The sequence below is a fragment of the Panthera tigris genome, chromosome A3 (genome assembly GCF_018350195.1).
Source record: "Panthera tigris isolate Pti1 chromosome A3, P.tigris_Pti1_mat1.1, whole genome shotgun sequence".
In the NCBI taxonomy this organism is placed as follows: domain Eukaryota; kingdom Metazoa; phylum Chordata; class Mammalia; order Carnivora; family Felidae; genus Panthera; species Panthera tigris.
This window is the reverse complement of record NC_056662.1, coordinates 85,044,737-85,072,521: the sequence shown is the minus strand read 5'-3', so window position 1 is coordinate 85,072,521 and position 27,785 is coordinate 85,044,737. Positions and strand designations below refer to the sequence as shown.

The 27,785-nt window shown below is 41.3% G+C and overlaps 1 protein-coding gene across 1 annotated transcript; it reads right to left on the bottom strand.

Annotated features, from left to right (window-relative positions):
* PLEK (pleckstrin) lies at nt 1–25,791 on the bottom strand. Its single transcript, XM_007083382.3, has 9 exons — nt 25,656–25,791; nt 15,817–15,972; nt 15,387–15,568; nt 13,703–13,794; nt 10,583–10,767; nt 8,466–8,570; nt 3,884–3,967; nt 3,141–3,210; nt 1–1,742 (listed from the first exon to the last, which is right to left on the bottom strand). Exons 1-9 carry the CDS (start codon nt 25,695–25,697, stop codon nt 1,606–1,608), a joined length of 1,053 nt encoding a protein of 350 aa, XP_007083444.1. The 5' UTR covers nt 25,698–25,791; the 3' UTR covers nt 1–1,605.
* Nucleotides 25,792–27,785: the final 1,994 nt, after the last annotated feature.

The following is a 27,785-nucleotide window of genomic DNA, read 5'->3' as shown; positions in this document are numbered from 1 at the left end:
AGATGTTAAACATGGTCATGTTTGTTTCAAAACATAAAGTTGACTCCATATCAATAAATACTTTTAACACTGAATATAGAAAAACTGTGCATGTTCTAAAAAGACAGCTTACTAAAGAATTGGAGAAAAGATAGCCTTTTACCTCTAGGCCGTTGATAAAACCATTCAGGAGTAGAAATAACCTCAAGGATATTATGTGGAATTGGGGGAGGGAAAGAGAGGAGTTGATAAAATCAGAAAGAATTTTCTGCTCTCCTTTTCTCACTATAGCCTTAAAGTTAGAAATCTGAAGTTGGAAAATGCACCTTCACATATATACCTGTTTGGGGTTTTTTTGTTTTTGTTTTTGTTTCTGTTTTTGTTTTTCTCACTTTAGGGTTAGAATCACTAATTGGTTGACAGGGTCAAAAGTTGAAACAGGTACTCAATTTGAATCTAGATCAGATCACTCGGGTTGGTAATGGGTTCACAAGGCCCCATGGAGGCCAAGCAGGAGCAGCTACAGCTTGTGTCTAAAGCTCAGGTATTACCACAATATCATTAACTGGAGAATTAAAGGTGCTGTACAATGTTGATGGCCACCTCAGTGAGCTCTGTCTAGACTTAAGTCCTCTCAATGTTATCTTTGTATAAGGCCATCATCCAATCTTCCAGCCTTTGGTCCAGTCCCTGCAGCCTCTAGAACTGGAGGCTATACATTAGCTAGCCAGGCTCCAGACCCCTCACCCATGGAGAGAACCCATGGAGGGAACCCATCTGGCTACTTTTTTCTGCAAACATTCAAACGAAAGAGAATCTCAAAGATTTGGAGCCCACCCCCACCCCCACCCTCAGTTACAGCCAATGGTAGATAGAGAAATGCTCTGGGAAGGGACAAAAATACACCCATCTCAGGTCAGCATCGGGTGGGAGTAGAATATACCTGCTCTGGGTGGCTTCTGGGCATGGAAAAGACCCTCAGCTACTCCTGGCTTCCTTGGGTCATTTTCTCAGAAGGTATAACTCTCCAGGCTATAGTAAGTATAGAAGGCTTCAACCTAAAAGACAGCACTGTGGCACTGGTTTTCAGGAAGTTTCTGGTTAGAGTGAGGAAGGAAGAAGAAAGTCCTCCTTCATTCTGATACACAATCTAATGGCCAAGAGCAAGAGAAGGTGGTGAACAAGAACAAAGGAGATTTATGCCTAGTCCTTTAAGTATAGATTGGGAACAGTTTTAAAGAGCAGAATATATCAGGTTCTGAAGGCCAGGACTGAGCCTAGCAGGGACACTAGCCGGACAACTAGACACACTTCACTTCTATGGGTATTAGAATCACAGGGCTTTTGGTTTTTAAGCTCAGGCCTGGAGAGATTAAGCAGGGAAGCCATGCCACACAGCTTATTATATCTGCGTGGTGGGACACGGAGAGGTTTCAGAAAGCAATGTGATTGGTGCAAGTGAACAGGACGTGGCATGTGGTTAGTTCTATTCAGAACCACTGCAGACAAAAATTTCCCAGCCCTGAGCCCTTTATCATCAGTCTGTTGCCAGAAGTGGACAGGTCCTAGGCCAAGCTTATCCACGGGGTTCCCTTGGGAGAGTGATGATGGGCTGCAGAAACATCCTCACTTCCCAGTCCGAGAGGCCACCTGGATGGCTTTGATCCACTCGGTGCGCTCCTTGGCAGTGGCCGCTTGCAAGAAATAATGAACTTCATCAGCTGTGATGATCTCAAAGAGGTTTTCTTCTTCGCTTTTCCTGCCTGGTGAAAAAGAAAGTGAGCGACAAAGTGCATGCAGAGACACTGCCTGGGCACCCTCCTTTTGCAAGGAATGAAATTTTTATTTTTTTAGTATCCTAAGAAAATTAAATATGTGGCTTTCAAACTTATCATCATTGTATGATCATATATCTTTATTGTATAATCATACATATATAGAGTATGGATATATACTATAATATTCTATAGTATTCTAATACTATATATAGATATCTAGATAGATATAGTATGTATACAGATAGGTACATAGTATGACTGTGTGTGGTATGAGTGTGTGTTTAAGAAATAAGTAAAATACTCGACAGTTTACAGTTTCTTTTACAGTTTATGAGCAAACTAAATTTCCTACTGTTGCATACCAATTAATGAGTACCTCTATGAGAGCCTAATGAGTACTTTTCCTCTGCTCATAATATAAGCCAAAGACTGACCCTAATATATTAAAATTAAAAATAAAAACAAAAATCCAGACCCACTTCCGGTAAAAAATACAAGCTTGAACTTGTTTTTATCAGGGGCTAAGTTAGAGTCTGTTGAAAGATCGAAAGGCAGTTAACTGGCCAATAGCGCGACAAGACTTAAAACATCCACCTCAAATCAAAAATCGTAATTCCATAAGAAGAAGACAATGAGCAGATACAGGAGTAGTCAAAAATCTAAGCTTTTGCAGCTGTAGTGTTTTCCCATCAGCCTTTATAACATCATAAACCCAAAATGACATGGCAAAACTAGGGTTGGGATGTCTAAACCACATCTCCCCAGTGATACCCCTCATCTCTGCATCTGTGAAGTCAGTCAACACCAGCATGGCTATTCCATTCCCCACATCATAGACTTGTGATCTAGGACCCAGAGGTCACTGGTGCAACCCCTCACTCCAGAGGACGAGCTAAGGCCCAGATTCATTAGGTGGTTCACCCTAGACCATGCCACTAACCGACTAGCACAGACATAACTGCAAGCCAAGTGCACTTTCCACTCACTGCACTGTCTCACTGCACAAATGTTCCTTTTGCTGTGGGAGATTTCCTGGTCTGGATATGTAAAAGGTCCCCCTTTAAGGAATGCCGTAGCTCAGTTACAGGCATCAGGAGGTAACAAGTCTCTCCATCCAAGCCAGTTCCAAGGGGAAGGTTTTTCTCAGCATTGCTCAAGGATTTGCTCAAGTCATCCACAAAGCCACTCCTCCTCTCCAAGGCCCAGAGAGACAGGGCAGCATCTGGGAGAAAATAACTCTTGTTTTCTCCCAGGTTTCCAGACAGAAATTCATTCATGCTTAGCCCGATTGATTAAGTCAGTTATTGATTGTTGTTGGCTCAGGATGCCCAGGTGTGGAAAGGAAGCCTGAATAACCTCTCTCAAACAAAAATTCATTCTTACCATCTGGGTTGCTCTCCACTGAAGTCACTACACAGCCTCTCAAGTGAATTGCTCCCAAGGGATCTTCCCCCTAGAGAAGAGAGGAGCCCTCATGTTATGTTTCCAATGTACAATGCACGAACATACCTTATCCTGTTGGTACAAAAGCCATACAGACTCACTCTGGTGTAGATTAGGGCACCCCAAATGGGTAAGAGTAGAAGGAGACTAAAGAAAACCCCTTCCTGCCCTGTAAGCAGGGTCTGTAAGCCCTGCCCTGTAAGCAGGGTCTGAGGACCCAACCCAGATGGGTTTGTCTTTACGCTTTAGAGTAGACTCCTTTTATTAAAGAAAAGGCCCTCTTCTGAATAAACAACAGCCCAAATGGCTGGACTTAAACAGTGCTCTCATCCAAATTGGCCCAGAGGAGGAATTATCACTGTTTTTCATATTAAACCAAGAGCAATGAATTGGACTGGTTGAGTCCCTCTGAAAGTATCAGATCAGGGCAAACAAAAACAAATGAATAACAATATAGTGATATTTTCTTTCATCCCTGAGCTTGTGCTGGCCTCAAAGCCTAAGACTGCAGATCTTTGCAGTTAAGAGGGGAGAGAAAGAGGTAGAGGAGAGCAGGAGAAAAAGAAGTGGGAGGGTAAAGAGGAAATGGGGATATAAACAGAGCAGAAAGGAGAATGGAAAGCCCAGATAGCAGATGCAATGGAGGTCTGAGTGCAATAGATTTGTTGACCACAGGATCTCACCCCAGCAGGGTCATAGTAGTGCAGGTAGGCAGGGTCTTCTCTCAGAATGAACTTCCTCACTTTCCAGTTTTTCCTCCTGTGCCCCTTTATCCAAGATCAACATAAAAAGAGGCATGGTGAGTTCTTAGCATCACTCTGTACATATAGTATCTACATAGTAAGCTTTGTTGAACTGAAAAAAGAAAAAGATGAAATACCAACTTCAGGAAAACGAGGTCCCAACCCAGGTCTTTGTCAGGGAGATAGCACTACGGCCAGTGAATAGTTTGGATGTTATGAAATTATGGATTAATTATTTCTAAGACTGCCTTCCAGGTTTAGTATTACATAAGACAATATTTTATACAATGTACCTACATGGTTGTTAGGTAACATGGAGGATATAAAGAGGTTAAGACATAGCTCTACTCTTTAGAGCTATAGTTTACAGTCTATGTGGAAATATAAAACAGCAAATGTCCAAATCAAGTAATTGGTATAGATAAAAGATTTCAAGGGAATTAAATGTGGGATATGTCACTGTAGGTTTGGGATGTCAAAGAGAGCCTCTGCGCTTAACCACAGAGGGCACACAGGAGACAGATGGATGGGAAAGAGGTGGGTGGAAAGACTTGACAACAAAAAAGCAGCAATGGGAATACACAAGGCATATGCAGACATTAATGAATAAGACCAGTCTGGCTAGAATGCAGGGTTCATGAGGCATGTTTGGGAAAGTGGAAAGAGACTTAAAAGGTGGGGGTTGTTGCTGATGGCTTCTGAGTCAGAGGTGAAAAGATTACAATCACATTTTAGGAAGATTAATATGGCGACCACATGTAGGATGGACCAGCTGGCTAGGTTAAAGATAAGCCAGGGAGAAGATACTAAGGTAAAAAGAAGTTCATTAGGAAATTATTGCAACAATCTAAGCACAGAATTATTAGGAACTAACATCAGGTAGCAGCAATGGAAGCGGGAAGGAATAGTCACTGTGACAGACATGATGAAAACACATAGGAACTGGGCTTTCCCAAAGAATGACACCATCCAGACTGTGGGTTTGTAGGGCAGGATTTATGTTTTGTTGACCTTTGTTCCTCCAAAGCCCAGCCCTATGCCTGATACATAAAATCTCACCCTGGAAGCTGCCATATATCTGCTTGTAATTTCCTTGAATTATACAGTTTCTTCAATCAGCTTATAATAATTTTTTTTAATGTCATGGTAAACCTAATTTCATTATTTCCTCCAGAAAATTCAAATGACTTAAATATCTCCAGAAGAAAAAAAAGTGTATATTAGATTAGATGATATACAGTTTCTGTCTTGCCAATATGAAGCATATCATTTAATTCTAAAGCACCATATATTGACAAGCACATATACAAATTTTCCAATATTTTTTACTGTGCTCCTATAGAAAAAAAAGAAACATTTATGATTTTAGCAAACAGTGTCTCCTTCATGATGCCAAGTCTAAGGAGTTTAAAGGGAGCTTTCAAGAATGAGTCTAAGTTATATTGGCCAAGGAGCTCATCTCCAAAGAGGCTTTTACTTGCTTGAAGGATGGAGCCAGGAATCCTATAGAGTCATATGGGAGAACAGACAATATTTCTATCTGTTATATCATGTGTAGAATGGCTTCTGTATCAATTTCTAAAATTCTTTTTACGAATTCTTGTTCTTTGCCTTAGGTAATAAGATGCTAAAGCTTTTGCCTTACACCATTTCTACCTGACCTGTGAATACACATTTCATGATCTCTCATGCAATTACTGGGTGAATAACAAGTTCTTGTGAATCAGTGGAAGGGGAAGATAATAGGAAGAGGTGAAATCAGCCAACCCTGGTCAACTACCTATTGCCTTTAAGCTCTCATTGACATCACAATGTGACTCACTGAAAAGCTTAATGTTAGTAAGTGGGTCTCTGGCCATCCTTCATGTAATGAGTATTTCCTGGGGGATTTTAAGGAATGTGTGCATGCCCGGGGTTTCTAAGAATTGTTGCTGATCTGCCAGCCACTTATATTCAATTTAATTCTCTCTATAAATGTTTATTATCTATTATAGGCCAAGAAGGATGCTGAGCTCTGCAGAAGATATGAGAAAAACATATGATATATTGTCCCTCCTTATCAAAAAATCTATACATAGTTTTGAAACCAGATATTTTGTTCATTGTCATAACAGAAGGAACTATTTAAAAAGGGATTATATTAAATATAATTCACTATCATTTATCCTCAAATTTACTACATCCCCCAAGTAGAATTATTTTCTCTGGGATGGGAGAAGTGGGAAGAATTGGGTGGGAGGGAAGGACTGGCCTCCAGTTGAACACAGCTACTTCCCGCCTGTGAGGTGTGGGACACAGGTGCCCTTTTTCATGATAAGCCTTCTACACACATTAACCCTGCTAACTCCCAGCAGCAGACACAGAGTGGTTTAGCTTTGTGACACTTGGAGAAATTTTTTTAATTCCTTCACGTGATTGTGATATGAACCAGGGTTATAAACCACCGAGCTAAGAGATTGGAAACATTAAAGGGGGCCATCAATCAAAATAGAAGAGGTTTCTTTTCCCTCTCACTCCTGCCAAAAATTAGAGGAAAGAATATTGTAAAAAAAAACAAAATCTCTGAATGCACATAGATTGTTGTTTTCTTCATAGTAAAAGGAGGCTAAGAGGGATTACTATATTATAGTGGTATTTTGATAGCAGGATAAGTTAGCTTTGAAGAAAAAGGCTGGCTCTGTGGTTCTCAGCCTTGGCTACACACCAAAATCACTTGCAGAGCTTTAAAATCCAGAGACCCAGGTTTAATTGGCCTGGGGTGCAATTTTAACAGATCCCTGGAGGACTAAAATGTACACCAGTTGGGCCAGCTGAAACTAAATTGCACTTATCAAAAGCCAATTAAAGGAAGGTGAGGAAAAATACAGAAGTAAGTCTACTTCAAGTCCCCATTATCTTCAACACACATTCAGATAACCATTACCCTCAGCCAAATTTTTGACCAGGAATATGAGGATGTTTGGCAGAACTAGAGGAAGTTTGCAATAGGCAAACTCTGGCCACAGACAATTGCCAGAGCCTTCTCTATAGAAGGCTGGCCCTGCTCCTATACTTCCCCTTTGATCTAGTCAGTGGTCACCCTGTCATAAAAGTTATTAGAATAGTCTGTGAATTCTTTTTAAATCCTTGCTGAATTATCTTTTAGGATCCTGTTCTCTCAAAACCTAATGTTAAAGTAAGTGTTTCACACTAATGCTCCCCTTCCCTAGTAAAACTCAAAATCTATATCTATACCTAATCTCAACTAGTTCAAATTTCTTCTTTTTAAATGTGAGTATATGGTCAACTTTGGTTCTTCCCTCTTCACCTCAGTTCAAGTTCCTCTCATGACGTAAGTCAAATCTCAGTCCCACAGTTATATACTAAGCAGTGCCTTTAAGACAGATCACAGCACAGCAAGGAAGTTAAAACCTCGGCCTTATGAAGCAGCTTTGGTTTCTATGATACCATATGCTAGTATCAATTTTTTTCACCCCAAATATTCTCATGTCTTCCTGTTGCTTTTTCCTCTACCAGGTGTTGTCCCTGGCTTCCTCACTTAGCCCCAGCCCTTATATTCCCTTACCTCTTGGCATTCTGTGCCTTAGCACCTGGTAACTAACTAGAGCTCTCCGGTTCACCCCTGCCATTGCTTCCCAGACTGACAGTGGCCTGTGACTGTGGAGACCTGGTGACTGCATATGATTCCCACGCCCCCCCACCCAGGACTGAGTGCATGCCACCTGACTGGATCTGACATTTGTCTGCTGCAGCTCCTGCAGAGTTGGCTTCAGGCATGTCCTGGATTTGGTCTCCCCATGACCTACCCACGGTCTAGAATATGACTTCCTTGCTTTCAATGGTATGTAATGTTCCTCTTCTGAGTGTGGCCTATTCCTGTTTCCTGGTCACTTTGCAAGAAGGAGGGATAGGCGAGTGGAAGTACTTTTACTGTGAAACATCTCTGTTTTTTGGATGGCACCTTTTAGACAATTGATTTCTTCCAGCTAATGAAAAGGTCATTATTATTTTTTTTTGAAACATCTCTTTTTCCCCTGATATTCATAAAAGAAGAGTTTCCCCAGGCGCCTGGCTCAGTCCGTTAAGTGTCTGACTCTTGATTTCAGCTCAGGTCATGATCTCGCAGTTCGTGGGCTCTGCACTGACAGTGAGGAGCCTACTTGGGATTTTCTCTCTCTCTCTCTCTCTCTCTCTCTCTCTCTCTCTCTCTCTCTCTCTCTCCCTCCCTCCCTCCCTCCCTCCCCCATTTACACCCTCTCTCTCTATTACAATACACAAATAAACTTAAAAAAAAAAAAAGAAGAGTTTCCCCATTTCAAGGTGCATCTTCTACTCTACCTGCCTCAGTCCTCCTGTCCTAAAGTCACTTTGATCATCTACTTAGCTTTTTGTCTTTCACTCTGCAGGGCTCATTTTCTAGTTGAGTATTGGCCAAACGAACCAAATACTATTTGGTTAATTTAGAAATTAAAAGAAACTGGTAAAGGGGAAAAGACTGAAGAGAATAGTGGTGACCACTCACCTGTTTCAGTAAACATCCTTGCTTGATAACGACCCCTCTGAATTCTTCTTTCAGAATCACATCGTCATCACTGGAATTCTCTTCACAGAAGAACCCGCTGTCTGGCTGTTGGGAAACCAAGCAGTAAGTTTGTTTTACCAGTCTTAGGCATATGGCTACTTGTACCTTCTCCCCTCCCTTTCCCCTCCAGCCACTGAGGTGGTTTCCTTTTCTCCTTCCTACTGTGGTTCATATCCTGACCTAACTTTAAAGGTTGTCCTTGGTTAACTCATTTCCCCTCTTCCTGTTTCTTGTCTCTAGATGCTTGTTTCTTGTTTCTAGATGCTCCACTCAAGAGTGATTTTGTCAATATCCTTTCATCCTCTTGGGTTCTGCAAACTGTATTCTAAGTCTAGCTCAGCACATTTCTTCCTTCAAAGCCTTCCTTCTCTTGGCACCTCATGGCCATATCCTTGAAAGTAGAGTTAGCTAATTTATAAGACACTGCATAACACAATCTCCATTATGACCTTTACCACTCAGCCCCTTCTACTTTGAGAAGACTGAGAACATGATGTGTCCAGCTTCATGTTCTAAGGTCAAGAGCAAACTGGGCCTTGCTCAGCTATAAGCAAGTAATGAACCATACAGAGGAAGAAGAGCCACTCTGGTGGGTATTTTTAGAATCTCACATTTAAATGGCTATAAACAACCAGATCAAAGGTCTAGAAAGAAGAAAATACTGACAGTGGAACTTCCCCCAAAGTGAAATGAAACTCTCTTGGGGATATTCACTTCATTTTTGTAAGAAGATAGTTCCCTTAAATAGCTTCCTACCTTTTATGCCCTGACCCCGAATTGAAACAAAACTGCCAAAATCCCCCTAGAAATCCACTGTCGCTGGTTTTCTTATTTGGCCCAAGTTTAGGTCCATATTGTGCAATATAGTATTTCCCAATCTGTGGTAAGCATACATGGAGGTAAACAAGATGGTTGGGGGAGGGGATGTGGATGAACACATTTTGTGTTAAGAGTAGCGTATTGTAGGGGTGCCTGGGTGACTCAGTCAGTTAAGCATCCGACTTCGGCTCAGGTCATGATCTCATGGTTGAGCTCCACGTCGGGCTCTGTGCTGATAGTTCAGAGCCTGGAGCCTGCTTCGGATTCTGTGTCTCCCTCTCTTTCTGCCCTCCCCCTGCTTGCACTCTGTCTCTCTCTCTCTCAAAAACAAATAAACATTTAAAAAAATAAAAAAATATATATATTTAGAAAAATACAACCAGCACATTGTGATTTTACAGATCTCCCTCTAAAAAGGAAGCTCCCTGAGGGCCGCAGTTTTTGCCCATTATTTTTTTTTTTTTTTTAATTTTTTTTTTTTTTTTAACATTTATTTATTTTTGAGACAGACACAGAGCATGAACGGGGGAGGGTCAGAGAGAGAGGGAGACACAGAATCGGAAACAGGCTCCAGGCTCTGAGTGGTCAGCACAGAGCCCGATGCGGGGCTCGAACTCACGGGCCGCGAGATCATGACCTGAGCCGAAGTTGGCCACTTAACCAACTGAGCCACCCAGGCGCCCCTGCCCATTATTTTTTTTTTCACCACTGTATCTCTTCTGTCTAGGAGAGTGCCTGGAATGTACTAGGACCTAATAGGTTTTTATAAATTAATTATTGCTTAGAATAAGAATAAAGTTTTGGGTGCCTGGGTGTCTCAGTCAGTTGAGCATCCAACTCTTGATTTCAGCTCAGGTCATGATTTCACAGTTTGTGAGATTGAGCCCCATGTTGGGCTCTGTGCTGAGCATGGAGCCTGCTTAAGATTCTCTCTGTCTTTCTGTCTCTCTGTCTCTGTCTCCCTCTGCCCCTCTCCCCTTCAGTGTTCTCTCTCTTTCTCTCTCTTTCTCTCAAATTAAAAAAAAGAATAAAGTTTTAAAAGTCACTTTAAAGGAAACTATTCAAGTAAACAATATTTTTCTTTAAAGTGGATATAGCAGGCATTGCAGAGGTGAACAAGTCTCTACAGGGCTGGGCCCTTTCTTTTGCACACATGGGTATGAACTAAGACCAACCTAGAATCTGTGCAGGGCAGCCCTCATCACAGGAAGAGTAAAGGGGTAGCATTTCTCACTTACAAAGTAGTAGAAGGCATCAGGGTTGTCCAGGAAAGGGTTTTCAGCAGTTCCATCCACTGCATTCTTGGACAGTTCTCCAGCAGGCTGCAGGTACCCTTCATTGAGCAGCGAGGAGGCAATCATGAGGCCTTCCTGGCGATTCCGAACAGATTTATTGGAAACCAGCCAATCAATGACACAGTTGCCTGGATGGGACCATTAGAGGGAAGGTTAACACTCCCTACCAAGTTACCAAAGAACAAGCCACTGATAGTCACCCCTGAAGAGCTCTAGAGCACCCAAGTGTCTCACTTGTCTCATCTTCCCTGTTATTCCAAGAAGGAAAAATGAAATCAGCAGGATAAATACTTCTACATGCTCCTTAAGGAGCAATCCATACATCAGAGAAATAGGTTTTACAAACTCACTCATTTACTCCACTAATGAATTGACACTTATTGAGCATCTACTAGGTGCTAAGTGCTGTGATGGATATTAGGGATTCCCCCTCAGGGAATCTAAAAGGGAGAGATGGGATGTACTTAAGGATTGTAACAAGCATTCTGCTATGGATCAATGCAGTTCAGTGGAGCTACTAGGTCAAATCTGCAGGAAGGTGTGGAAGCGGGTGGGTAGGGCGGGGGGCTGGTCTACGCTGTTGGGAAAAGATTCATAATCTTTTATGGGGAAGTGGCATGGGGCTCGGGCTTAAAACATGAGTAAAATGTTTGCCAAGCACATAAAACAGGGCTGAGAGGAACCAGCACAGGCTGATAAAGCAGCAGCATGGGAACAGAGGCCCACAGGCATGAAGCAGCCCCTTTTGGGGACAGAGGGCAAAGTTGGTGGAAAGAAGGTGAAAGAAGACAAGAGAGAGTGAGGAAGACACAGGGTGAGTGGGAAGGCTTAGATGGCATACTAAGAAATCTGGCAATGAAGGGGCACCTGGGTGGCTCAGTCAATTGAGCATCTGACTTTGGCTCAGGTCATGCTCTCACAGTTGGTGAGTTCAAGCCCAGCGTCAGGCTCTGTGCTGACAGCTCAGAGCCTGGAACCTGCTTCAGATTCGGTGTCTCCCTCTCTCTCTGCCTCTCCCCGGCTTGTACTATGTCCTTCTCTCTCTCTCAAAAAAATAAACATTTAAAAAAATTGTTTTAAAGAAGATAAAAGGGAATTGACCCATCATTTGGATTATTAGCAGGCTACAACTTTGAAGCTTTACATGAAAAATGACATATTCTGTATAAATGTAGACAACCAGGGAGCCAACGTAACAGGCAATAGGTTCCCGGTCATCAAAGCAAGAGCAATAGGATATACTACCTTTGAAACATTGGTTAGTGAGCTTTCCATGAATATCATATATGAGACACTTTTACCCACTTTTATTTTGTAGAAGGATAAACTAATTAATACTGCATTTCTGCTTTTAAACCTCATAGTGACCCTATGAAAGTGCTAGGGGAGTAATTACAGACCTCATTTAACAATGAGAAAATTGAGACTTGGAGAGTTTAAGTGACCTTAGGCCTGAGTTACACCAGCAATGACCCTTCACTCAAGTGTTCTAACCCTGGAGTCCATATGTACTCAGCTGGGCATGCTGAAGCTTGAAAGACAAGTTCAGTCTTCCTTTTGTCCAACATTCAAGGACCTCCATCACTTTTCAGCAGTGCCTGAGTCCCAGTCTCTGCCATAGTCTTGTTTCTCCACTGAGACCACCTGACTCCCACAGAAAAACTTGATCTACCTGAATTTCTAGAACTAATACTGACCTTCAGTGGGGAGGACTTATGAAGTTCTAGCCCTGTACTCTGGGACTCAGTAACATACACAGGAAATAGGTATGGCCTGGACCTTGCCCCCAGACCTATTTCAGAACCTCTTCCTTGTCTCCTTTGCTAGAGGCTCTGTCTTAGTGACATCAATCCTGCTAGAGTTAGGGCCCTGCCTTCCTCTTGTCAGCTTCCCTTACCACTGCCCATGGCTTGGTATCTTGATTCCAAATTTCAGCCCTGACTTTTCTAATGTTAACAGGCTACAACCTTAACTCTCTGAGGCTGATTCCTACGGGACACTACCCTGCTACTGCAGATCACACTTCCTGACTTTGTCCTGAATGGTTTTTGTGAAGTATCTATTGATTGGATATCCCCTCAGATTCTACATCGGTTGTATCTTCTCAGAGATTTTCTCTCTTGATCTTTTCTGTCACCATAAATAAGGCATGCTCAGCTTCTGACAACCTAATCCCAACTGCATGTCCCATTTAGACCCCTAATGAACCATCAGCCCTGCTAGGCTGGTCATTTTCTTCTTCTGGATGCATATTCCGTATATCTCTGCCTCATAACTTTGTCCTCACCATACATAATGAAATGCCACCCAACTGTTTGAGTAAAATTTAAGCCTCTACTTCTATGAGTCTCAACAGCCCCCTGAGTTCTTTCTCTTTTCTGGACTCAGAATTGTCTGTTCAGACATGTGACTTCTTAATTATAAAAACCACCCTGAGAGCTCACACCATATGGTATTTACTGTATACCAGGCACTGTTCTAAACATATTACAGAGAGCCTATGAAGTAGGTGCACTGTGATTATCGCCATTTTATAGACAAGGAATGTGAAGCACAGAGAGGCTAAGTTATTGGCCTAAGGTTTTATAGCAAGTAAGTGGCCGAGCTAGGATGTTAACTAAGGTAGTCTGGCTCCAAAGAATATGTTTTTAACCTCTATGTCATCCATCTAAATTTGTGACACTTAATGCCGGATCCTGTGCAGCCTCACACATCTCTAGTATTGTCACTTAAATCTTACATTGTATACCTTGATTCCTGTTTATCAACTTATTCAACTCTGTGTCTGTTTCAACATAATGCCATTTATTTTGGGTTAGAGGTGGAGAGACCCTTTGACTGATTAGCTGGAACTTCCAAAACTTTAACTTGAACAGCATAGTTCTTTTCTGCCTTTCCTTCTGCTTCCACCCTGGGGACATTCAATTCTCATGTTCGCCAGCCTGAGTTCTATGACCCCGTTCACCCACCATGCTTCATACACCCTCCCACACATAAGGCTGAGCGAGAACTACATATTGCCTTCCCCAGCTGCCCTATTTCAGACCTGCCATGCCTTTTTACCTGTGAAGCAGTGATTAAAAATCTTCTTGTCCTTCTCTAGATTCAGCTCTTTTATTCCTTTTTCAGTGTCTTTCATGGACAGATACAAGGCACTGTGCAGACATGAAAACAGATGGATGAGTGGGGAGCCTTTCAGAATGGCAAGTCCTCTCTGGAAGTCACCACCTTGGAAAGGCCTGCCATGATCACAAGTTTCCCCCCTCCTCAGGTGGCCCCTGAGCCTGGTCTCTCCACTGGATCAAAAGTAGTTAAAGGGCTGGGTTCATATTTGTATAACTCTGTGGCCTATACAGGATTCAGCAAAATGTGCTGGGAAGGTATTTAATGTCTGTTACATTAAGAGACATTAAGCTCTTTGAGCTCTTTGGTGATATAACTCCTAGCGCCTGAAATAGAGTTGCCCCAGTTAGGTGCCAAGAGGAGAGGTTCCTGGGGCCAATTGTTCATACACATTCTAGGTCTTTAATTGCCCTCAATCCTCATGTCTTACTTCTTTAAGTGTCCTTCAAGAGACCATCTGTTGTAGATATTTGCCTCCAAGAAAGAAAATTTGTGCTAAGCTTATCTCTTATTCTAAAAATTATGAGAGATGACAAATTCTCATTTTTGGCCTTGAAGTAATAAACCAAAGATGGCCTTATCAGAGAAATTGCAGACAACAAAACAGAAGACCGTTTTTGTGTATCCTGTGGCACAAACATCATCCCCACATAGCACTGACAGCTGTGGCTGGAAACATGGTCACTTTTCAACCCCTCCCAGCAACTACAGCTGGACTAGGCACTGCCTCTTGGGTCTTTACCAAAAGCTTTATTGGTGAGAGAAGGTGCTCATTCTCACCAAGTTCAAAGCGCAAATTTTATTAAATCCCTGTGATATGCCAAGTCCTGTGGTGGGCTTGCATAAGGGGTTTCTTCAGTCCCCTCCCAGAAACCCTCGCCATTTTGTAAACAGAATCCTTGTTGGACATGTTAAGCAACCAACATGGAATTCTTCCTGGCAGGGCTCCCATTTCAGCGTATGTCCAACACAAAAGCAAAACTAGCAAGAAGTGAAGAGACTCCTAGGGAAAGAGGCTCTTGTGGTAGGAGATGTGAAACATTCAGGAAGGAAGAAACCCTGTTCCCAACCCCTGTCAGAGGCAGAGTTTACCTGTGAGCCTCTAAAAACCTTTAGGTAACAACTCTCGCCTGCAAGTCCAAACCAGCCAACAGAAAAGACCATTTAAACCAAGTCAGGGCACCAATGACTTCTGCCCAGGATGGTTGTTCACCCTGGCTGGCTCTTGCTGGCTGTGTAAATGCATGAACTTGAACTTGAAACCTTACTTGCCTTTTTCTGCCTATCTAGAGATCCTGAACCTTTATTTCAAGACTAACTTATTATAGCTACTTCAAAAATGCAAGTATGCATTCTCTCTCTGTCTCTATCTCTCTGTCTCTCTTTCTACCAAGGTTGCACAAAATGAGGGAATTTATACTGCATTAGGCTCCTCTCCTCAGCTGCTAGACCTTGGAGAATCTATGATCACTCCTTCAGACTCATGTAAACATCTCAGTACACCAAGTGCCAGCATCAACTTGGAGGAGTGGATACAGCCTCCAAAGCAAGCCTTGGAGCAGGATCTGTTGTGAGATTTCCATAGCGAGGGGGCACGAGGGTAGAGTGAAGCAAAGAAAATCACCCTAAGTCAACGGTTTCTGGCAGTCGAATGGACCTCCTGGTAGATTTCCTTGCAAACTTCTGACCTCCTTCAATGCATTTAATGGCCTTCTTGATGTCTCGAACCCAAGCATCTCTCTCCTCCAGGAAGGCTGCCTGGAAGAAGTGGTCCTGCTGTTTGGTCGTAGTGATCTTAAACACAAACTAAAAATCAAAACACATCCCATTAGGAGTGATTCCTTTCAAAGGTCTGAGTTCCCTTAGAAGCACAGTAGTTGAGTCAACCCCATTCTGGAAGTGCTCGGCCAACAGAAACCCAAATGCCTAGGGCTGAGTATGGGTGTTGGTAAGAAGAACAGACCCAGGGAGCACCATTCACATTGTAGGCTACACACAGGCTCAAATGTCAGAGCATTACAAGGTGTTCATCATGGCTAGGAATGTTGACTCACCATCCTTTTGCCAAAGTCTTGACAAGGACTAGTCAGTGTGCTTCCTTTCAGGGGGATCATTCCTTTGGGGCTGTTGTCACTTTTCTTCTTATAGAATTCAATTCCATCTTCTAACAATACAACCCACATGGGTTTCCAGGTGTTGAACACACTTCCCTGTAATGAAACAAAAAGAGCTGTGCCACAGTGTCTTCTAAAATGGTTCTATAGATGGTGCACAGCTTGGTAAATAGCCTAGTTTTGGCCAGTGTGGATTCAGGTGATGCACGTTGGTCACACGACCAGGCTGGTAGGAAAGCAGCCTTCAGGGGAGAAGGGGACTGCCATTCCACTGAAAACTTTAAAAAAAAATTTTTAAGATAAAATATATATACCTCCATAGGCAGGCCTTAAGCTTCGCATGGGCCAATACCAAGGAAATATGGTATGGCTCTCTAACCCCCTTCTTGTGCATTTCAGCCACAGAAAGCCTTATTTTCTGCTCCCAACTCTGCCCACTGTGTTCATTCCACTTAGGGACTGCAAATAGATTCTATCTCAAGTATCAAATCAGTTACTGAATAGTAACTGATGCCTGAGGCCAGACTCACTGGAAAGGTACCATAATCCAATAGCTGTTTTGACTATGGGCATGGAGGCCATAAATGGTATTGGCTAGCTGCGGTTACTGCCATCCTTTGGTCTAATCAGATTTTATCTGAATATGAACATCAAGAAGAAACTCAGAGAGCAGCCTTGTGTATGAGCATAGATAAGCTGTATGAAAATCACTTGCAAAATCATCTATAATACAGTGAGACTACCCATGTCAGTGTGGCCTTAGGAAAATCCTTATTTAAAATGTTGGGGTTAATGCCAACCACCCTTGTAGCAATAAATTAACCATTCTGACTACATCAAGAAAGTCTCTCTTTCTTGTCCATATTTTGGGAGGACTTTGGAAAAGGAAGAGGTTCTTTGCCTCTCATCTTTGAACCCATGGTATCACCTTGTCATGACCACCACAAAATAGAATTATCATCCAGTTCCCAGCAGATCCTGCTGCTTATCTTAAAATACTAACAGCTTCTATATAAAGGTCCAGTTGCCCAAAAGGAAGACTATTTATACAATGAAGATAAATACTTGGGGGACTATCATTTTGCTTGTTCATGTGTTTCCTTTGTTTTAGTTACTGAAAAAAAATTTTTTTTTAATTAGAACACACTATCTCTCTTCTGCACAGGCAGAATAACTGTCCATACTGACACTAGATTATTTCTCTTTTTAAAAAATGGGCAATGCCAGACACTATGCCGATACATGAAATAATGTCAATCAAATGCCTATCAGTTTTACATCTATTTAAGAGAAACTCATATTTGCATTATAAAAAGCCCCTCCTATAAATCAGTAAAAAAATACAAATGACCTGTTTTTTTTAAATTGGCAAAGGACTAAAAGAGGCATTTTATTAAAGAGGATATCCAAAAAGCCTCTGAAAATGTGCTCAAAATCATTTTTTACTAGGGAAATGCAGGTGAAAAGCAAATGAGATACCTCTGCACACCCATGAGTGTATCTAAAATTAAAAAGATTGAGAAGGGCAAGATTTGGAAAGGATGGTAACTGGAACTCCCATACATGACTGGCAGGAGTGCAAAATGGTGCATCTAATAATGGAAAACTATGGAGAATGTCCTAATTCTTAGAAGATAAATGTTGAAGTATTTAGGTGTGAAGTAGCATGATGTCTGCAACTTATTCGCAAGTATCTCAGTATAAAAATATGTGTCTGTATTTATACAGAGATACAGAAGCAGGGAAGAGAGAGCAAAAGCACCCTTGCGTTAACAGGTGATAAATCTAGGTAAAGAACATATGGGTAATCCTACTATTTTTCCTATTTCTCTGTGGGTTCAAAATTTTGCAAAAATTGAGAAAACTTAATAAATAAATGAACAACCCATGACACTAATATATATTAAAATTTGGGGGGCACCTGGGTGGCTTAGCCCGTTAAGTGTCCAACTTGGGCTCAGGTCATGATCTCACAGTTCTTGAGTTCGAGCCCCCTGTGTCAGGCTCTGTGCTGACAGCTCAGAGCCTGGAGCCCCCTTCAGATTCTGTCTCCCTGTCTCTCTGCCCCTCCCATGCTCACGCTCTGTATCTCTCAAAAAAAAAATTTTTTTTTAATGTTTTTAATTTGGGATATACTTTTAGAGAAATATGGGAAGTCTATTTAATAAAGAAGTAAAATAACTAAAAGTAATCAAAGATATATTCACAGAGCTAGGAGTAAGAAGCTGGGCTAGATTAAGGAGAAAATGCCTTTCAAGTACAAAACTTTATATCCTACCTCAGGTCTCTCAAAGACTAATAACGGCCAGTAGTTCAGGGCTTTTGGCCTTGGAATTGGGATAAACTGGGAGAGGTCAGCCAGCATTGCATTCCTTCTGTAGAGAATTAAAATAAAGGTACTCCAGAGCCAACTGTTCAAAATGTATTTGGGCTTTCCTAATTCAAATGTAGCCTTAGGGACTCTGTCAACTTCCTCAGAGGAGAATGTGTCATCTGGGATTTGGGCTCGTTATGCACAGTGAGGAGGCCAATATTCTGTGAAACAAAAGAAATCTGAACATTTTAAAAGTGGAAACTTTCTTCCAGGCTTGGCAGCAATTAATTAGGTGAGGGTGATGAAATTGTGTGTGATCTGTCTCCTCTCAGCTATTACTGCAGCTTCTCGCTGGACTACACTGACAGCATCTCTCCTCAGCCACGCCTGCATTTACCCCTTCTGTCCCCAGGCACCTTGGTGCTCATTCAGTAGCACACCTGGAAGTGTGATCATAGGAACGTCCAGGCCAGAGAGGCAGTCAGGGTCATCTACCAACGCACTCATCATACAGGTAAGAATGTTGAGGCCCAGTTAAATGACTGGGCCTACTACACCTGACCAATTAATGCAGAATTGGGACTAAATCCAGGTCTCCTAATTCTCAATTTTATGCTCTTTCCATTTTCCCTAGATCCCATCTTCCTTTGGGTTCTTGCATAACTGTAGTTCTAGACTCTAAATCAAAATGCTTAGGCTACTTAGCTAGCCATATATATAAGCTCAAATATATATATATATATATATATACACACACACATATATATCATAAATATATAATATAATGTATATTATACAATCATAGTTATATATGAATAATCATAAAACATCTAAACCATATTACATCATGATTTTATAGATGTATAATAGATACGTTTTATGATTTCATACATATATATGGCATACGTGTGTTTTTTCCCATTGTAGGCCAAAACCTAAACTTTCATATCACAATGGGCTGGTTTCAGATGCTGAGTCAGATGTAAAATTTCCCAGTGAACAACTGCTCATTATCATGGGACTGGTATAGTTTAGCGCACAAGAGTCTGACAATGCATGACACCAAAAGAAGAAATCTTAAAAGACAAGAGATTTGGCCATATAAAAAATTAAACTTCTGTACATTAAAAAAAAAAAAAAAAACCTGCAACAACTGAAAAGCAAACATAAATGCATGGCTACTTATAATATATTATAATATAATTAAAGGTTAATATTTTTAATATAGTTTTAAGCCCTTTATAGTCAATAAGAAATATACAAACCCTCCCAATTTTTTTAAATGGGCAAACAATATAAACAGGCAATTCTCAAAAGAAGAAAAGCCTGGGGTGAATAAACATAAAAACGTACTGCTTCAACAGAATTCAGAGAAACACAAATTAAAATTGAAAAAGATATAATCTTTTTATTAGTAACTTTTTTTAAAGATGTATAAAATGTATTGGGGAAGATTTTGGGGAAACAGGCATGTGGAAAAAAAAAAAAGGAGCTCTGTGAGTCAGCAGTTTGATGTAGGCTGCCAAAAAAACTCAAGTCATTGCAGGCTGTATAAATAGAAGCACAAGATCTAAAGTGATGAAAGTAACACTCTAACTTTAAATGGAGCATAACCAGTAGGTGACAATGGATCTGGAGCTGAATAGCCCAGGCTCAAATCCTGGCTCTGCCACATTCTAGTAATGTAACCTGGAGCAAGTTTTTAAACCTCATTTTCTACATCTGGCTAATGGCGATAATGCTACTTATCTATTTCTTAGTGTTATTGTGTTTTTATAAAATACTCCATGTAAATTGCTTTAGGGCAAGATCTAGAGCGCGGTAAACACCCAGTAAATACTACCTATTGCCTGTAATTCTGTGCTTATAGGTGCACCTGGAGAATGACCTTGAGTTCAGGAAACCTTAAAGCTGCAGATGATCGGGGCCTGTTGGCATTTCTCTCTTGGGGAATTGTTGGAGGAAATGCTAGGTTTTAGCCCAAAAGGGGACAGGCAGAGCAGATGAGGACTGTCCTGAAAGGTGTGAAACATTATCGTAGACTGTTTGGAGGCCCAGTAGGTGGAGGTTTCAGAAAAAAATGGTTTGCTGCATACCTTCAGGGAGAAATTTTAATTAGTGAGTTTCCCGTCACAAGCAGTACTACAGCATGCTTGTTAGTGGTTTAGTAAAAGGAATGCAAGCCACAGATGGGAAAGTTCAATGAAATACTTTTTTAAGTATTCCTTTCAACCCTCAGATTCTACACATCTATTCCAAAACAAAAACAAAAACAAAAACAAAAAACCCTGTGTCCCTTCTGTCCCTTATGTCTTCTATTTACAGATGCCCTACCAAACCTTGGGTCTTACCTACAAGCCAAAAATAAATACATCTTAAAAACATTTAACATGACCGTCTAAAACTGAATACTCCATTGAAAATTTTTTCTAATACTTCAAAAGTTACTATGATATGGAGCCCTGATTTCTCAGTTTCCACATGTCTTTTTCCAGGAAATTTCTTTCTTTTTGAGACATGTTCATTCAACAAATCATGATAAAACAGCTCCTGTGTTTCAGACACTGTCCTGAGTGTTGGGGTATAAAACTGACCAGGAGGCAGTCTCTGCTGTCAAACTGTTCCCAGTCTACCCAGGGAAGAGAGTGACCTTGAACGACAGCTCCAGTTCAGTGTGACCAGTGCGCAAACTGGGGCATACTTTGTTTTGTGTAGCTTCACTGAAGATTGCCACAACTCATCGCTGAGGGTTGGGGCAATCTGAATTTGGTGTTTAGAACCCTTCCTAAACACCTCCCACAGAGTGCAAACATCTTGTTTAACTTCTCCTTTCGCTCAGACTTCTCTTTTCATACGTTGACGTGTGGCTGGAATTCAAAGGAAATTACGTTTTGAGCAAAACTGCGTATCTAACTAAAGCAGAACTGTGAGTGAGTAGGTGTCGTCTATTCTCCCACACTCATGGGACATGTTATTTTAAGTTGCTGTTGTATTAAATTAAGTCCTCATTTCTGGTACATCATAAATTGTATCATCTAGTTTTCCAAACTAATCCATGAAATCACTTCTATAACATCCCAGATAAACCTTCATTTTGTACCTATGTAAATTCTTTGAAGGCAAGGAAACTATTCAGTAGTATATTTTTTATATAAGTAAACCCTTCCACGTTGGACAATTTCTCAATAAAAACATATCGGGTGAGCAAAATAGAAATGGCACCGAGTGCTCAACAAAATGATTTCTTGAGTCCTAAGGATTTGGGTTCAAATCTCAACCTCGCCTCTCCCAGAATGTGTGGCTTTAGCCAAGTTACTTAGACATTAGTCTCCTCATCTGTAAAACGGACATGTTGCAAAGATTAAATGAGATAATATACTTAAAGGGCTTAGCACAGCGGCTAGCTTGTAGTAGGTGCTCAAAAATTGGTAACCACATAGACAGATTTCACAGTTTGTAGACAATACCGTGAAATAGTTCTGGTATAAAGTTATCCTGGGCGCCACCCATCCCAGCAACAGTGCTTTGGAGAAGAATATCACTGCAAAATGAGCACAGGAGGGCTATAAGAAACATAGTTAGGCATGGCTCTTCAAGACACTGAGGCCACACTGCTGACTTCAGAACAGCTCTGCCACATAATAGCTGCGTGACCTTGGGCAAGGCCCTCTGCCTCTCTTGTACCTCAGTTTCCTCATCTGAAAGGAAAGGATAATCGCTGTGCCCACTTTGTAGGGTTGTTATAAAGATTACGTGCATTAGTACATCTGGTGCTTATATCTGTCTTTGCTGCACAGTGAGCACAAGTGTCAGCTGTTATGATGGAGATGAGTCAACAAATGAAAATTGCTGGGAATTATTTCACAGTAGCGTGTCCAGAAGACAAGGTAGCTGTACAAAAGGATGCCTGGGCTGGGACTCCTGACCCTTCTGCTCTCTCTTGCACCCGAGTCTTTCACCTTTCCACCACAGCTTTCTGCAGCCTTTTTCTTTCCTGCCCAAACACCCTCGTCCTTCTCTTTCCCACCACTCTGATTCCTGCACTTTCGCCCAGCCTTACAGGCCACCCCATCCCGAAGCCATTCTTGGGATCCGCCCAGCTGCGTGAAGTGCCTGCTAGTTGATTGTCGATCTGTCGACAGCGTGGTTTGCTCCATTAACCTCTAGGAATGAGGTTGATTTGGGACATGACTTAGTGGAGTCTAGGTTATTCATTGCGTGGAAATCTCTCCTCTCTCTTTTTTTAAAGCTATGATTAATAAACATATCCAAATCAGTAGTATGTTTTCAAGGACATCCAATGACATAGGTTTATTGGCTGGAATTAACCCCCAATCAGAGAGAAAGGAAGGTTGAGGTTACTAAACCCAATCTTGCCCACAGTACAGTTTGTCCAGGCCCCACTGTAGCTCTGGCAAATTCGTCTAACCTCCCTTTTGCTGGCTTGGGTAAGCCTGCCTTCAGACTGTTACATGGGATCAATGAGATGTTGGGTTTTGCCGTTACACAAGCCTGGATTTGAATCCCAGGTATTCCTCTTACCAGCTGTTTGACTGTGGGCAAGTCACTTATTCTCTCTGAGCCTTGTTTTTTTCATCTGTAAAATGGGGATAATGATGCTATCTCAGAGGGTGGTTGGGATTGAATGAGATCATGTTCGTACGGTGGCTGGCTGCTATATGGTCAGCTCCACGTGCTGTTTTTTTTTTCCTTAAAGTCAAAAGTGGCAAGACTCTGAGACAAGCAAATCTAGGTCTTATTTAGAATGAAAAGATTGCAAAGTGCCAGAATCATGTATTTTCCTTTCTTCACATAACTATCATTTCTATGATAAAGAACTGAGGCAGGAGTTAAAGGAGGAAACCTGAATTGTAAAATGTGAGCAGTTATCTTGCACAAAAGAACAGCAGGGGTGCGCCTGGGTGTTTCAGTTGGTTAAATGTCCAACTTTTGATCTCAGCTCAGGTTTTGATCTCAGGGTCATGAGTTCAAGCCCTGCATTGGGCTCCACTCAGGAACATTTCATAGTCATTGCCATTGACTGTTGACCCCAAGATTTCGGACTTGACAAAATTCTTGAACCACCATTTCTAATGTTGTATCTTGCCACCCCGAATTTCTTATCTCCAATAAAGTTATTTCACAAAACAAGACATAGGAAAAAAGATATTCTTTGTTACTACCCACATATCTTAAACTGGAGTAAATGGAGGGACTTCATATGTTATTGCTTGTCGTGCTTTGATATCAATAACCATAGTCAAGACATCTAACAGCCTTGTCAGAGAAAGATTTCCATTGTCCTTTCTTCACTATTAACTTGGCAACCAACCCAGGCACCAGTACATATCCCCATTAGCATCTAGAAAAGGACCTTTATTTACTGAAGTGTATATCAATACTGATATTAATCATCATGGTCACATACACATAGCACCTACTATGTGCTAAGTTCCTGACATATATAGTTTTTAATCCAAATGTGTGAGGTAACTGGAAGAAATTTAACATCTAAAAACATTTATAGGAAATTCTGGCTTCAGGTGTAGTTCTGCAGCCAACAAAGGGAACATTTCTGAACCAAGCATGTCTTTAAAATGACAAATAAATGAATCTTACCACAAATACTGTTCAAAAGGTCCCAGAGAAAAATGTAAAAATTATGGAAGATATAAATTGTAGACATGAAAATTATGGAAGATGGAAATTGTGAAAACATCTATATGAATTTTGACTATGCTTTTTTCTAGAGACATTTTCTAGATTGACTTTTATAGGCAATAATCTGAGAGCATTATTCTCACTGACTAAAAACTATTTATTACTATAAGTCTGTAAGCTTGACAAACCTCCTTCATCCCCATTTTCTAGTGGAGCAGCCTCGCTTATTAGAAATTTAGTCTTCTGTATTTTTTGTAATTTGTGGAGTTTAAAATGTGAACATACAAACTTAATAACAGCAATTTTCATTGCAAAATGTTTCCATTCACTTGCTCTTGTCTGAATACTAGCCCCAGCAACCAGGATAGAAATGTCCACATTATTACTGGTTCTCAAAGAGAATGTTGGCACCTATTGCAAAGAATCCACATACACCTCTGTGTGTCAATGTGTGTCTTTTCCGAGGATGTTTCAAAGTAGCTAGAGATGTTCTGCTAGCTAAAGAGCCTATCAGCTGTGGACTCCTTTATTCTCCAGAAGCCACTTATAACTCTCACTGTCACAAATGCATTACAAACCGTATTTCAAGTTACACTTACTCTAGGAAAATCTTGGTGTACTGGACAGAGTTCAGCACAATGAGTCAGAAACCCAAGTCAGAGAGTGGGTTTCTAGTGTCAACCTCTGTCTTAGCCATGTGACCTTGGGTAGTCACCCGGCTTCCAGGTCTCAGTCTCCTCTTCTGGAAATGGGGTGTTGAAGCCAGGTGACCTGAAGTCCCTTCTAGCTTTAAATCAAAACAGAATCAGGCAGCAATGCGTGCTGCTTAACCCCCTCCGAGATAGAACATTTTAGGCTAAAATGTTAAACCAATGAAGGACCTAAAACAGAGTCACTTTAGGTGCTCATTTGATTAACGAGCTGGGCTTCTGAAAGAATGTACTTAATTCAGTTCACTTCTGACACACTGAGCTTGCTTGGGTCATTGTGAGAGCATTTGTTCACGTAGGTGTTGCCCACAGGATACCAGCCCACCCTGTGTGTGAATTCACACAATGACACGACATACACCCAACATTAGGAGAAAAACAGTGCTAACAAAATTCAACTTCTCGATGCCATACCAGAGAGACTAAGTATTTTTTTATTAAACTTGTCCCTATTTCCTAATCTTTAAAATCACTTCCTGCTACCTTAGCAGTACATTCAGAATGATGAATGAAGAGATTTGAGCCCAATTTCAGAAAAAAGATAAGGTTTTTTATGCACCAATTCTAAGAAATTGGCCCAAGAAATAAGCAACAATTACTGTGTCATTATATCATTTCTCTTTAATCCTTTTCTTTTGTCCTCTCCTCCAAAAACAAGTAAATAAATAAATAGGAGGAGGAGGAGGAGGAGGATTTAAGTTACAAAGGAATAGTCTCTGAGTAACCTGCATAGGAGAAGAGGGTGAGTCTTCTAGCATAATATACACATGTGGCTCATGAAAAAAAAAATGCTCTAAGTCATTATTTAGGTTTTGCTTAGGCCTCCACCTCCCATATCCTGCAAAGTGGAACAAACAAGATCAAACTGCTGATGTCTGAGCTAGATTAGTTCACCTTTAAGAAACAGAACGCCGTGGAACATGTGCTGGCTTCCCTTGCAACGGTCTACAGGCTGTGATGCTCTCCTATGTCAGCCCAATAGGTTCAGCATAAACCGTTCCTAAAGTGACTGGGGATGGAGAGTCCAAAGCTGGACACCGATCATCCCCAACGCTATTTTCAGAGATACCCTTGTACATGGAACTTCTGCTTACCCTCTTCACAAGGTAGCCCTCCCTGATCCGCTTTGGCTCCATGCCGGATGGACAAACAGACAGCCGAGTCCACTCTCAGACAAGTGTCGTTAGAAGCTCAGCCTCTTCTGAGAGCTGAGGCAGTTGTGGGCTGCTTTTCTAGAGCGAGGTCCCTTTCACAATTTCCCATCTGCTGGCGATCGCATGATCACATCCTCTTCCTCTCACTGGGGTGGAAGACCAGAATGAGGAACTGCAGAGAGAAATAACCCATTCTTTGCTAACATCGAAGACTTACTAAAAGTGCAGTTGGGTTGAACATTTACCCCAGGTAAATTTTTGTTACCATAAACAAAACCATTCTTCTAAAGAGAAAAAAAATTGGTGAAAGGAAGAGGTAGATGAACAAGAAAACCTCATTTTGTTTAGTTCTTATAAGAAACCCCTGGGGAAGTGATATTATTGTCCTTTTCTTACATATAAGGAAACTCGGGCTCAGAGAAGAAAGTGGTTGTCTCAAGGTCACACAGCAGGTTAAGAGGTGGAACCAGAAAAGTAGGGAGGGATCTCACTAGGTCTACTGCCTCCCATCTGGTCTGAGAACTGGGTGTCACACAGAACACTAATCCACAGTAGGCATGTCAAAGGAAATCCACAAGCAAACGTATGAGAAATCGTCCATGATAGTCCCAGCTTTGTGACTCCCCTTCAGATGAATAAATTAAAGACCCTCCCAAAGTACTACAGCAGAGAGTCCTACTGTAATGATATTCAATCCTGTGTTTCCCAAGCTTATTTGGCCACAGAATCCCTTTTTGAACAATTTGTATTACCATTCATGTTATGGGTTGAATTGTGTTGCCCCAAAAGATGTCCTAACCCATAGTGCCTTAGAATGTGACCTTATTTGGACATAGATGTAATGAGGTGAGATGAAGCAATCTGGAGTAGGTGGACCCTTGATCCAATATGACTAATGTTCTTATAAGAAGAGTGAGACACGCAGAGAGAAGACAGCCATGTGACAGCAGAGGCAGTGATTCATCTACAAGGCAAGGAATGCCAAGGATTGCTGGAAAACACCAGAAGCTGGAAGAGGCAAGCAAGGACTCTCTCCTGGAGTAGTCATAGAGAGCATGGTCCTACCAACACCTTGATTTCAGACTTCTAGTCTTCCGAACTGTGAGACAATAAATTTCGGTTGTTTTAAGCCCCCTTTTTGGTACTTTGTTAAAGCAGCCCCAGGAAATTAATATAATTCAGAAAAACTGGTATTCCATAGAACAAACTTTAAGAATGTTAATTTGACCATGTGAAAACGGGCAGGCTATTCAATCACTCTATGCCTCAGTGCTCTCATCTATGAAATGGGGATAGTAACATCTATTCAATTGAGTCATTCTGAAGATTAAGTAAGATAATATGTGGGGCACCAGACTGGCTTAGTTAGTAGAGATGCAAGTCCTGATCTCAGGGTTGTGAGTTCGAGCCCTACATTGGGTGTAGAGACTACCTAAAAGTTTTTTTTTTTATTAAAAATAAAAAGATAATATGTGTGTTTTTAAAAGTATCCGAAACATAGTAAGTGTCCATAAACGTTATATTCCTCATTTCCAGGGAGTATCCATTACCTTAGGGCTGATCTTTTTCAATGATAAGTTTAATGGAGGTTATGGAAGTAATCATAGGAATAGATTTTTTTTACTAGCTCCTTTTCTTCATTCCACCAGTCACCATTCTTTGGCTGCAGTCAACAGAAACCAACTCCAGCTAATTTACTGGAAGAATATAGGGTGGCTCACAGACTTGAAGAAAAAAATGAAGACTAGGTCTTTGGAAAAACACAAGCCAGGACAGCTATGGGGTTCCACAAAGCAAGAATTAATGAACCACCTCTTTGAGACACAAAACTAAAAGAATTCCAGTGGTTTTCAGGCTCTACAAGTTCCCAGAGATGGGGCCTTTGGTGTAGCTTGGCTTACTGCTTACCTCTCTGCTACCTGAAGGGGGAGCCTGTGAACTGAGAGCCCATCAGCACAGTGCCCAATGGGGCAGGGGCTCATCCCCCAAAGTAAAATTGAGGCACTATTAACAGAAGAAGAGTGAAAGGTCCCTAGGCAGGCAAAACCCACCGATATCCACAGAAGGCAT

What these genes read in the sequence shown, in the direction of transcription:
- PLEK (XM_007083382.3), bottom strand. Translation starts at nt 25,697, where the DNA reads ATGGAGCCAAAGCGGATCAGGGAGGGCTACCTTGTGAAGAGG. An exon ending in AGGGCTACCTTGTGAAGAGG is followed by an intron (nt 15,973 to 25,655) that starts GTAAGCAGAAGT and finishes GTTTCATTACAG; the next exon opens with GGAAGTGTGTTCAACACCTG. An exon ending in AGTGGAGAGCAACCCAGATG is followed by an intron (nt 1,743 to 3,140) that starts GTAAGAATGAAT and finishes CTTTTTCACCAG; the next exon opens with GCAGGAAAAGCGAAGAAGAA.